The following is a 12988-nucleotide window of genomic DNA, read 5'->3' as shown; positions in this document are numbered from 1 at the left end:
CGCGGAGGGGGCGTGACCCGACAGAGAAAACCGGTCAGGGCTTGTGTTTTGCCAGTCCCAGCAGTAGATGACGGTGATTTGGATCCATTTGACGCCTATGAAGGGGGAAAGGAGATTCAAGGTGTATTTTGGAGGCAGAACCAACAAGACTTGGTGTGTGGGTGGTTGGATGAGAAGTAGGTAAGGAAGAGAATAATGAACATGCAGTCACCTCCAGCTACTTCTGGCTTGCACAGGTGGGTGCTAGTGCATTGATTGAATTGCAAAAGGAGCAGGGTGATGAGGGATGGGAGACGTTGTGGGTCTAAGAGGTTGCTCCACTGCTTCATTCAGTCGCGGAGCAAATACTGATAGAGCGCCTTCTCTGGCCAGGCGTGGTCTAGGGATAGGGCAGGCAACAGTGACAGAGGCCAACGGGCCCGCCTTCATGGATGTTCATGCTTGTGGAGAAGGCAGATTCCAAACAAATGAACAAGTCTATATAATGTGTTGTGTGGGAATGGGTACTACGGGAGAAAAATGGAGGGCAGGGGGATATGGAGTACTGGCAGGATGCTATTTTAAACTGGGTAATCAAGGAAGACCTAATGACTAACTGAGCAGAGACCAGAAAAGGTGAGGGATAAAGCCCCACAGATATTTGGGAGAATATACAGGCAAAGGGAACTGCAAGTACAAAGGCCCTAAGGCATGAGTGGTGGTGGTGGGGGTGGGAGTGTCTTGCAACATAAAAGGAACAGCTGAGCAGAATGGCAAAGGGAGAGTGAAAGATTGGAGGGCCAGTTTCACAAGGCTCTTAACATCCTGGTGTGTACTTGGCCTCTATTATTCCATTTTTATTTTGTTGCAATAGATCTAATTTGGTTGGCTTATAAAGTCTTAGGTTCAAAATCAGTTCCCCTTAGAGCTTTGAAATGTATTGTGCCGCAGAATTTTAGCATCCACTGTTGTTGCTAAAAACTCTGCCACAAATCTGATTTCCATTGCTTTGTAAGTTCTTTTGGGATCCTCTCTTGGTGTTTTGCAGTTGCACAAAACTCCAAGTCTGTCTTTCATTCATTCTGTGGATTTTCCTAGATTCTCTTTGATTATATTCCCTCCCATTTTCCCATCATCATAGAGATGTGAAGTCCTCTCTTTTTGGAATCTGCTGTATTTTTTTTTATAGTTTTAAATTTTCAATTTAGTCTTTTATCTGTTTGAGCATAGTTCTAATATCAGGAGCCCTTGTGGATCTATTTCTAGTTCATAGAAATGTTTCTGCTGATTCTCATTCATATTGTCTTATCTCCTTATAGTACTAGTTATTTTAAACTGTCTGCTGGACTTGGTATTTGAAAATTATTTGTAGAAATGCTTTGAGGCCTCAGTGACGTTACCTTCTCAGCAGAGCAGTTTGATTGGCTGCTGCCAGTTCTGGGCCCCAGCCCTGCAAGGGCCCCTAAACCTAGGTCAGGGATTAAGGTCTCCGCACTGCCTGGGGACTCAAAGCTGGGTACTAGTTGGTGCAGGGACTGATTGACTACCAGTCTGCCCTTATTCTAAAGTGCATTTAGGGGTGCCCCTACAAAGGAGGGGTGATTTACCAGGAACCCCGCTTTTCATGGCCCCTATGCCCCTGCTTTGGTTCCCCTAGGCCCTCGAGTCTGGTAGAAGCTCTGCTCAGCTTCGTCATCTGTAATGCTGCCAAGGCAAAGGTGTCCCTCTGGATTTCTACCCTCCCTACTCCCCAGCTCAATCCTTCATCACTAGCACATTAGCTCTGTGCGGTCTGTTTCTATTTGTCCAGCTTTATCCCCATTCTCAATGGGAAGGGTTTTTCTGAATTACCTGCTAGCGTAGAGCTGTTTTCCTAGCACACCTCACCTCTAGGGCAGCCTGGTGCGCCATCCGCTTGGGTAGGAGACAGGTAGGCATGTGGCCAACTAACCCCTCCCGCAGGCCAGGTTGTAAGGCTTTATTCTGTGACCCAGCTGTCACTCTGGGACCTTAGCCTGAGATGTCAGCAAAAAAAAGCTCTACCTAGCAGTTCTCTGTCTCAGTCTAAAGGTAAGTATTCTAGGCCAGTGTGGTGCAGGGGGAAAGGGGCACAGACAGGCCACCAATTCATGGCCCTGTACTCTTTTCTCACTCACTCCTGTTGTTTGTTTTTGCCATCTCTAAGCGGGACACTTCATTTGGCGATTTGCCCAGAAGAGTCTGTGGCTTCCCTCCCAGGGGTATCGTCAGTTTGGTCCCACCTGCTTTCCACCTCCTGTGAACTGCCTAAAATAGCGAGTCTGCTCATGGTCCATGAGCAAATCCATGACAAAATTCCTACAGAGTAGTTTGTAGGAATTCTTTGTATATTGGGGAAATTGCTTTGTGATAGGAGCTGCCAGTGCACCTTAGGGGACCCCAGAAATTCAGCTTTCCCTCAAGGATCATGGCTCAGTGTGCATAGGAGGAAGACAGGAAGCAGAGGGTTGAGGCACTAAGCTGCCATCTTTGAAAGAATGGAGGACTGTTAATTCTTCTTTATGTAAATGTTTGATAAAATTCACCAGTGAAGCCATCTGGTCAATCCTAGGCTTTTTTGTTAGGAGGTTTTCGATTACTGATTCAATCTCCTTGCTAGTTATAGGTCTGTTTGGATTTTCTATTTTTTCATGATTCAGTCTTGGTAGGTTGTGTGTTTTTAGGAATTTGTCCATTTTATGTAGGTTATCCAATTTGTTTGTGTAAAATTGTCCGTAATATTCTCTTACTTATAATCCCTTTTGTTTTTGTGGCAAGAGTTTAAACGTCCCTATTTCATTTCTAATTGTCGTTATTTAGTCTTCTAGTTTTTTTTCTTAGTCCATCTAGCTAAAAGGTTGTCAACTTTGATGATCTTTTCAAATAATTAATTTTTGGTTTAATTTTCTCTTTTTTCTATTCTCCATTTATTTTTTCTCTATATATGGTTTTCTTTTTTTTTTTTTTTTTTTTTTTTTTATTAGCAAATTTTGATTTTTATTGCTCTGCTAAGGCAAGACAGAAATATGATACTTTAAAACTTCAATTTCCTCTGAACTATTTTATGGTAAAAAATTATTTGGTACTAAGTATTCTTATGCTTAATTCTTAAAGTAATTTTTAGTCCTAACTAAACTTGGTACTCCAAGATATAAAAAAAAAATTAAATGATATTTACATAATAAATACAATTTTAATCACTAAGTTCCTCCTCATCACTGAAATATGCGCTTTTCTTTATCCTTGGTCGTCTAGAATCATCTGATGTTGAGGGACCCCCTGAACTGGGTTTCCATTTTTTTTGTTCTTCTTCAATTTTGGCTTGCTGGAAAGCTATGGCCTGACTGAGGCTGTCAAGAGCAGGATCTTCCCCTTCATCTTCACTTTCTTCTACTTCTTCAATTTCTTCTTCTGGTTCAGGGATTTTCTTTTTTTTCTTTTTCTCTTTCTTCTTTGGAGGTTCACGTTCTCCAAGCATATTTTTAGGACAGGCATAACTTAAGTGTCCACTTTCCCCACATTCATAACACTTAGATTTATCAAAGTAGTTTCGTCTTCGGATGAACTCAGCTGCTCTTCCATTGTCAATAGCAATGCTTGCTTTTATCACTCTACCAAATAACTGTTTGTTGTTTATTGCCCTGGTACAGTTTTGTGCAGAGTCTTTATCCAAAAATAAAATAAATGCAACCCCTTTACTCTTCCTGGTATCTTTATCTTTCATTATAGTAACCTTTACAACTTTGCCATACTTGGAAAATATCCGATATAAGTCATTGTTGGTCAGGGAAAAGGGCAAGTTGGACACATACACGGTGCTTTTGCTCGGGGCCAATCCACCACTCATGTCTTGAGGTGGGCCAGGCCCAGGAGGTCAGAAAAGCGCGAACCCTCGGCTCATGGGGTGCTCAGGCACGACTATTCCTCACCCCCGGCAGCGGCCGTGGCATCACGAGCACCGGGAGGGGGGGTCAGGCGCCGCTGACGAGACACTAGCGGCAGCCTATATATGGTTTTCTTGCTTCTGCTTGCTTTGGGCTTAGTTTACTTTTATTTTTCTAGTTTGTTAAGATGGAAGTTTGTATTATTGACTTGAGATCTTTCTTCTTTGTAGATTCTTATAGCTATAAATTTCTCTCTAACCAGTGCTTTTGCCACATCCCATTATTTTTGGTATGTTGTGTTTTTATTTTCATTTGTCTCAGGATATTTTCTCATTTCCCTTGTGATTTCTTCTTTGAATCATTGTTTTTTAACAGTGTGTTGTTTAATTTCCACATATTTGTGGATTTTCCAGTTTTCCTCTGCTGTTGATTTCTAGTTTCATTCTATTGTGATTGTAAAATATACTTTTATGATTTCAGTTTTTCCAAACTTAATGAGATTTGTTTTATGTCTTAACATATGGGCTGTCCTGGAGCATGTTCCACGTGCACTTGAGTAAAATGTGAATTCTGCTGTTGTTGGGCGGTGTTTTCTATAAATGTTTGTTAGGTCCAATGGATCTATACTGTTTTTCAGATCCTCAGTTTCCTTATTGACCTTTTGTCTGTCTGTTCTACCCACTATGGAAAATGGGATATTTTAGAGCTGTCTATTTCTCCTTTCAAGTCAGACAATGTTTGCTTCATATATTTAGAGGCTCTGAAGTGTGGTGCATATATGAGATCTGAGAATTAAGTTCGTGAACTCATCCTAGAAAAAGTGCTACATACTTCATTGCTGAATATCACTACGGTCCCCTTTAAAAGTACTCCCCTTGGGAAGCTATGCACCGATGCTAGTGCCTTGTCTACTCTTCAAAGCAGTTTTGGAACTCTTCTTCTGGAATGGCCATCAGAGCTGTCGTTGTATTATGCTTGATGTCTCGAATGTCATCAAAATGTCTTCCTTTCAATATTTCCTTTATTTTCTGGTAAAGAAAGAAGTCACTGGGGAACACATCAGGTGAGTAGGGAGGGTGTTCCAATACAGTTAATTGTTTACTGGCTAAAAACTCACAGACAGTGCTGTGTGAGCTGGTACATTGCCGTGATGCAAGAGCCATGAACTGTTGGCGAAAAGTTCACGTCATCTAACTTTTTCACGCAGCTATTTCTTTATTTTCTATTTGGATGATCTATCCATAGCTGTCAATGATTTCTTTGGGTCCCCTACTATAATTGTGTTTTGGTCAATTTCTCCTTTTAGTTCTGTTAGTAGTTGCTTGGTATATTTCGGTGCTCCCTGACTGGGGGGCACAAGTATTGATGACTGTTTTGTCTTCTTGTTCTGTAGTCACCATTATCATTATGAAATGTCCATCTTTTTCTCTTGTTACCTTTTTTATCCTGAAGTCTGTTTCATATGAGATCAGTATGGCTACACATGATTTTCTCTGGATACTATTTGCTTGGAGTGTCAAGTACCACCCTTTCCCTTTGAGTCTATGTTTGTCCTTGTATTTGAGATGTGTCTCTTGGAGGCAGCATATGGTTGGGTTTAGTTTTTTGATCCAATCTGCTACTCTGTGCCTTTTTATTGGTGAGTTCAGTCCATTTACATTTAGGGTGATTATTGATACGTGAGGATTTCCTGTCATTCTATCTTTAGTTTTCTGGTGAGGCTGTGTCTCCATTGTTTCTTTGCCTTTTTGTTGTTGTCTATTATTTCTGTGTGGTGGTATTCTATGATGTTTCCCTCTGTTTCTTCTTTTATTACAGTATATATTTCAGTTCTGGATTTTTTTTGTGTGGTTACCCTTAAGATTATGTAAAAGAAAGTTTGATATTTAGAGTATTCCATTTTCTTCAGTACGCTTACTTTCTCCATTCCCATATTCCAGTTCAGGCCTTTATTCTCCCCCTTTTTATGTTTCGGTTGCCACAAATGGTCCCTGTCGATGGTGGTTGAATAGCCTCCTTTAGTATTTCTTGTAGTGCAGGTCGTGTATTAGAAAATTCCCTCAGCTTCTGTATGTCTGCAAAGGTTTTTATTCCTCCTTCATATCCAAAGGATATCTTTGCTGGATATATTATTCTTGGCTCATAATTTCTCTCTTTCAATAGTTTGAATATTTGATTCCACTCCCTTCTGGCTTGTAGAGTTTCTGCTGAAAAATCTGATGATAATCTAATGGGCTTTCCTTTGTGGGTTACCATCTTCTTTTCCCTGGCTGCCTTGAGAATTCTTTCTTTGTCATTAATTTTTGACATCTTCAATACAGTGTGCCTTGGAGAAGGCATGTTTAGGTTGAGGTAATTAGGTGTTGTATTTGCTTCTTAGATTCGAGGATCCAGTTCTTTCCACAAGTTTGCAAAGTTCTCATCGACTGTTTGAATATACTCTGTTCCCTTTTCTCTCTCTTCTCCATCTGGTATACCCATTATTCTTATATTGCTCTTTCTGATGGAGTCAGAAAGTTCTTGTAGAGTTCTTTCATTTTTTTTAAGTCTTAAGTATCTTTCTTCTTCCATCCGTGTCATTTCCAGATTTCTATCTTCGATGTCACTGATTCTTTCCTCCATCTTGTAAACTCTTTACCTAAGCTGGCTATTTTATTCTTCATTTCTTTTATTGAGTTTTTAGTCTCCAGGAATTCTATTTGGTTCTTTAAAATTTCAATCTCTTTGGACATTTGGTAAAACGTTCATGTTGTTCTTTGATTGTATTTCTGAATTCATTATGCTGCCTTTCTCTGTTTTCTTGCATCTCGTTGAGTTTTTTCAGAACTGCAACCTTGAATTCTGTGTCATTTCAGTCAAATATTTCCATATCTTTAAGTTCATTTTCTGGAGACTTTTCACTTTCTTTCTGAGCTGTCTTGTTGCCTTGGTTATTCATGGCAATTAATGATTATTATTTCTCTTTCTACACATCTACAGGAGTGGGTTCTGCAACAGGTTGATAGAGGTCTTTCTTTTGTTTTCCAGTAGGTATTAGTAGACTGTTTTATTTTCTCTCTGACTGCAGCGTTTTATTCTTTCTCACACTATAGTGTTATATTTTTTCTGCATTATTCCTGCTTCTCACACAATGGGGGGATTCCCTGGAAGGTGGGCTTCTCCTCTGTGAACAATTCGCCTAGGTCATAGGATGCCGTCTCCGTTGGGGGATGTGGAGAGCTTCTGAAGTTCCAAAGCTCTTCCTGCACCATATTCATAGCCGTTGTGTTTCAGCAGCTCTGTTTACTCCTGCAGGGATCCGCCCAGATAGGTGGAGACGGGCTGGGTGGGTTGAGAGGTGGCTCAGAGCAATGGCGACAACTACCTCCACAGCCAGTCCTGCTTCCATGGCTCCCTCCCCTTTGCTGGAACTAGTTGGACTGCAAGACCGTATCTGCGGACCACAGTTCTCAGAACTGCAAATATTCTGTTCTTTTGATCTGCAACTGCTACTGTTCCACTTCTAACACTGGGCAGGTGGGGGTGGGGCGAGCTCTGGGAGGGTAGGGAGGGGGCGGCTAGTCTCAGTGCCTAAGGCTTCTGTTTTCTGCTCGGCAGTGAGGGCTTAAACCACCATTTTCAGTCTTTGCTCCGAGGTCTCTGCTGTGGGCGTTGTGTTCAGCCATGTTATATGCTGTCCCCTCAGCCCTGTGGGCCATAAACGGAGCCCTAGCAGTCCGAGTTCTTCCCTCTCCTGGAGCTGTAGTAGTTCCGGAGTGCAGCGATCTCGGAGCACCGAGCTAGGTCTGCGTCCTGCACCTGCAAGGTCCTGTCTCTGCACTTCTCCTTTCTCTCCTCCCCCACTCACACAATTTGCCCACCTTTAGATGATTTCAGTAGTGCACCTCCTAGTCTTGCCTGTCTGCTGCACAGGGAGTCCTTTGTGGAATTATAGTTGTTCAATTTGTTGTAAATTCCAGGGGAGAGTTCAAGAGGCTCACCTCATGCCACCATTTTTATGACGTCCTTAGTTGATTTTTTTAGTGATATGTTTTGATTCTCTTCTCATTTCTTTTTGTGTGTATCCTAGATATTTTCTTTTTGATAACCATGGAAATAACAAAAACATTAGTTTCAATTGCATACAAAAAACTTGCATGTCCTTTACAGCTTCACTGCCCATTTATGTTATTGAAGTCACAAATTATATCTTTATATATTGTGTAACCATTATCATAGATTTTTAATTTCTTATCCGTTTGTTTTTAAATCCTATAAAAGATTTTAAAATGGAGTTACCAAACAAAATTACACAATATGGGTTTTTATTTTGTCCATATATTTACCTTTACCAGAGAGCTTTATATTTTATTGTTTAGTATCATTTCAACTTGAAGGACACTCTTTTGCAGTTCTTGTAGGGCAGGTCTAATGGTAATAAACTGTCAGTTTTTATTTATCTGGGAATGTCTTAATTTCTCCCTCATTTCTGAAAGACAGTTTTGCTGGATATAGTATTCTCAGATATCACTTTTTCTTTCAACATTTTGAATATGTCATTCCACTGCCTTCTGACCTTCAGTGTTTCTGCTGAGAAAACCATTTATTCTCTTATTGAGGATCCCTTTTACATGACTAGTCACTTTACTGCTTTGAAGATTCTTTTCTCCCCCTCCCCTTCCTTCTGCCCCCCCTCCGCCCCCACACTCCGATTCAAGCCGCTGTTTCTCAGGTTAGTTGTGTAGGACACAGCTCCTTGGCCCATGCCGGTATTATAAGCCTTGCGCTCCCCCCAGCTGCGGCCGTCAGTCACCAGTCGTCGGTCGGCAGCTCACGGCAGCGAAAGCTGCCGGCAGCTCTCGCTGGCTGCCAGCCGCTCACGCTGGCTTCCAGCCACTCACGCAGGCCACTAGCCACTCATGGCAGCACACAGCAGCCCATGGCAGCACACAGCAGCTCACGCTGGCTGCTGGCCACTCACACTGGCCACCGGCCACTCATGGCAGCACACAGCAGCCCACAGCAGCACACAGTAGCCCGCGGCAGCTCACGCTAACCTGTGGCTGCTCACAGCAGCCCAGCTCCAGGGAGAGCTGTTGTTCACAATCTTAGCTGTAGAGGGCGCAGCTCACTGGCCCAAGTGGGAATTGTACTGGTGACCTAGGCATTAGGAGCACTGGGCTCCAACCACCTGAGCTACTGGGCTGGCCCTGAAGATTCTCTTTGTCTTTGACTTTCCACAGTTTGACTATAAGGTGTCACAGAACAGGTTCTTATGAGTCTGTCCTACACGGAGTGTTCGTTGAGCTTCTTGGATATGGAGATCTATATCTTTCCTCACACGTGAGAAGTTTGCAGTCATTATTTATCCAAATAAACTCTTTCTCTCTCTCTTTGGACTTGCATATTACTGGTCTGCTTGATGGTACCCTCTAAGTCCCTTTGGTTATTTTTACTTCATTCTATTTGCAGTTTGCTTTTCACACTCAATTTCAAATAATCTCATTTAATTCACTGATTCTTACTTTTGTCTGTTTATTGAACCCCTCTAGTGGATTTTTCTATTCAATTTTTGTGTTTTTAAACTCCAAAATTTCAGCTTGGTTCTTTATAATTTGTCTTTTTGTTGATAATCTCATTTTGTTTACATACAGCTTTCCTGATTTCATTTAGGTGTCTATCCATATTCTTTTAGCATATTTAAGGTAGTTATTTTAAAGTCTTAGTCACATAAGTTGAAGGCCTGTGTTTCTTTAGGGTCAGTTTCTGGAGATTTAGTTGTTCCTTTCAATGGGCCATTTTTCCCTGTTTCTTTGTATGCCTTATGACCTTTTGTTGAATATTGGGCACCTGGGAGAAAAAAAGAAAAAACAGCTATCTTTACCAATCTTTGCAGACTGGCTCCACTACTCAGCCCATCATGAAAGCTAAAGCCTTTTCTGGGGATGGTCTTCTCCAGGCTTTTCCATGTGCTTTTTTCCGATTCCCCATATATATTGCTGCCTTTAAAGTTCTCATTTCCCTCAAAGTGTCATTCCTGCTTCTTTCCACAACCTTATATGTTCTCTTGTATTCTACCATAATCTGTTGCCTCCAAGCACCCATGGGTCTGCAGTTCCCCTGCAGCTCTCACATATCACAGTGTCTACCACTGCCTTTTGCAGCCTCTGTCTTGAAAACTAGTCCATTTTCTCTTCTTGCCACTGTTCCAATCAGCACTCTTCGTTAATTTAGGTTTTCCTTAATGCCTTTCAGTAAAATTTAAAAATTTTCAATACATAGGCTATGCACATCTTTTGTTAGATTTACTCTTATAAAGTTTACAATTGTGGCTATTCTGATATATTGTTTTACTTATGTTTTCTAATTATTCATAGCTGCTGTTTATAAATTAATTTGACTTTGTTTTTTTATTTATCTGTCTGTCAACAGTTCTGATTTCTATGTGGAGTAAACAATCAAGTCATCTGAAATAATCATTTTATTTCCTATTTTTCAAGGCTCATGCCTTTTGTTCATAATATTAAAACCTATTAATATTATAAATTATCAGTTTTCTAATACTAAGTTCTCCTTGCTTTCCTGGATAAATTCAACTTGGTCAAAGTTATCATTTTTTTCTTATTTGTTATTAGAATCGATTGCTAATCATTTATAGAGGATTTGTACATCTGATTTCACGAGGTGAAATTAGCCTGGGATATTCCATTCTCATACTGTCCTTCTCTGGTTTTAGAATCAAGGTTTACGTGCCTCATAGAATGTGTTGGGAGTAGTTCCGCTGAATCTGCAGATTTTTGTTCTCTCAGTTTGTATAAGATTGGAAAAATCTGTTCCTTGGAAGTTTCTTAGACATAAGTTTAAAAATCTAGTATACCTGATGGTTTCTTTGTGGTAAGACTTAACTCCTATTTTGTATTCCTTTGAGGCAGTTTAGATAAATTTTATTTTTCAAGAATTAGTCTATTTTCTCTAAATATTCAAATTTGTTGGCATAAAGTTAATAGTACTCTATCTTTTTTTATCTCTTCTATGTCTACGGTTGTATCTCTATTTCTAACATCTTTTGAGCTTTCTTTCTGTTTCTTGATTAATCTTGCTAGAGGTATGTCTTTTTTAGTCTTTTCCCAAAAATGATTGTTTTCTTTATTCATCTGTTCTATTGAAGGATTGTTTTCAATTCTTTATCATCATCTTCCTTCTACTTTTTAAAAGTGTTTTTTCTGATGTCTTCTTTTGTTCCCCCTTGTAACTTAGATTAGACTTTGTGTCACTGGTTGTCAATATTTCATGTTCTATAATATAAGCTGTCTTATATTTGTAAGTGTCCCATTATAAGTCCCACTTTTGATGCATCCTAGCAGTTTTGCAGTATTTAATGTTTTATTTCCATTCATATGTAAGTCATTTTTAATTTCAATTAACTAATATTAATTCAATTAATTAATTTGATCCATGAGTTTTATTCAATAGTATTTTACTCAGAAAATATGATCTATATCGGGGCAGGAGTAGGCAATGCCCCACCTCAGGGGTTGGCAAACTTTTACTATAATGGACAAGAGACTAAACATTTCAGGTTTTGCAAACCCATATGATCTCTGTTGCAACTACCCAACTCTGCTGTTGTAGCACGTTATATAAACAAATAGGTAGGTGTGGCTGCATTTTGATAAAATTAGTCACAAAAATAGTGGTAGGATAGATTTGACTCATGTCAACCCACAATCTACACAAAACCTGTTATTTTGTTGAGGTTTGTTTTTAGAGTAATTTTTAATTTTTCCATGTGTGCTAAAGAAGAATGTATGTTCTCTAGTTGTGGCCTCATTCTGTATATGTCTATTAGGTCATGTTTGCTAAATATTCAGTTTGAATTACCTGAAACCTGCAGATTTCTGCCTTTCTGACCCATCACTAATTGAATGTGTATTAAAATCTCCCTGTGAGGGTGATTTTGTCCCTCTCACTTTACTTTCTCTTTCTCCAATGGTGTTTTTGTCTCAGAGTCTACTTTATCTGATAATTGTAAATCACAAGCTTTGTTTTTTTTATTCACTAACATACCTTTTGCCATCTTTAACTTTCAACATTTCTGTATCCATGTTTGTGTTTCTTGCCAACATCATATGGCTGGCTTTTGTTTATTCTGACAAACTGTTTTTTCATTACAAGTTCAAACCATTTACATTTTTTGTTTCCTTGCTGTGTTTTTTTAAGACCAACATGAACTTCAGCCAAAGAGTTGATCAGATTGCTTTCCATACCTTTTAGCATCATCTCTATTTATTTCTTCTTACTTTGAATATTCCCTCCAGAACATTTTTAGCATGGATCTTACCTGTGGCAAACATTCTGAGGCCTTACAAGCCTTAGAATATATATACATATATTTTTTAATTTTATTGGGGAACAGTGTGTTTCTCCAGGGCCCATCAGCTCCAAGTCCAGTCTACGTTTTCAGTCTTTAGTTGCAGGGGACGCAGCCCACCATTCCATGCGGGAAGTGAACCAGCAACCTTGTAATAGACAGCTCGCACTCTAACCAACTGAGCCATCTGGCCGCCCCTCTAGGAGCTCAGCAGCAGCTCGTCTTCAATCTAGTTGTGGAGGGCGCAGTTCACTGGCCCATGTGGGAATCAAACCGGCAACACTGTTGTTCAGAGCTTGTGCTCTAATTGAGCTATCCGCCCTCCCCCCCCAAGAATAGTTTTTTATTATACCCTCTTATATGAATAACTGTTTGGCTGAATAAAGAAAAAAATAGATTATGAAATTTTTTTCCAATATATTAAAAATACTCTTTATTGTTTTGGTATCTCTTCTGTAGGTGACATGCTCTTATTCAGAATTTTTCTGTCTTTGATATCCACACATTCTGCATATTTCATTCTTAATGTTTCCAAATACCAGTTTTTCCATATCTTCATCAGCATTCAATGGAGCCTTTCAAGCTAAGACATTAATTTTTCTTTAATTATGCGAAATGTACCCCTATTATTTCTTCGAATATTTCCTTCTCTCCTGGGGGACTCGTTATATAGATGTTGGGCCCATTTGCCACCCTCCATCTGCCTTTATTTTTCCTATGCAGTCTCTCCTCTTATAGTTTCCCCTCTGCATGCCTC

At 39.9% G+C, this 12988-nt stretch overlaps 2 protein-coding genes across 6 annotated transcripts in view; one reads left to right on the top strand and one right to left on the bottom strand.

Annotated features, from left to right (window-relative positions):
• Positions 1 to 12988, top strand: part of HIRA (histone cell cycle regulator) — an 84290-nt gene that overhangs the window by 69556 nt on the left and 1746 nt on the right. The window lies entirely within an intron of this gene.
• Positions 2986 to 3959, bottom strand: LOC308492681 (zinc finger CCHC-type and RNA-binding motif-containing protein 1). The gene has a single exon (XM_081037876.1). The coding sequence runs from the start codon at positions 3842 to 3844 to the stop codon at positions 3191 to 3193; it is 654 nt and encodes a 217-aa protein (XP_080894002.1). The 5' UTR covers positions 3845 to 3959; the 3' UTR covers positions 2986 to 3190.

Source organism: Rhinolophus hipposideros, assembly GCF_964194185.1.
Source record: "Rhinolophus hipposideros genome assembly, chromosome: 24".
Lineage (NCBI taxonomy): Eukaryota > Metazoa > Chordata > Mammalia > Chiroptera > Rhinolophidae > Rhinolophus > Rhinolophus hipposideros.
This window is presented reverse-complemented; position numbering and strand designations above follow the sequence as displayed.

What these genes read in the sequence shown, in the direction of transcription:
- LOC308492681 (XM_081037876.1), bottom strand. Translation starts at nt 3,844, where the DNA reads ATGAGTGGTGGATTGGCCCCGAGCAAAAGCACCGTGTATGTGTCCAAC.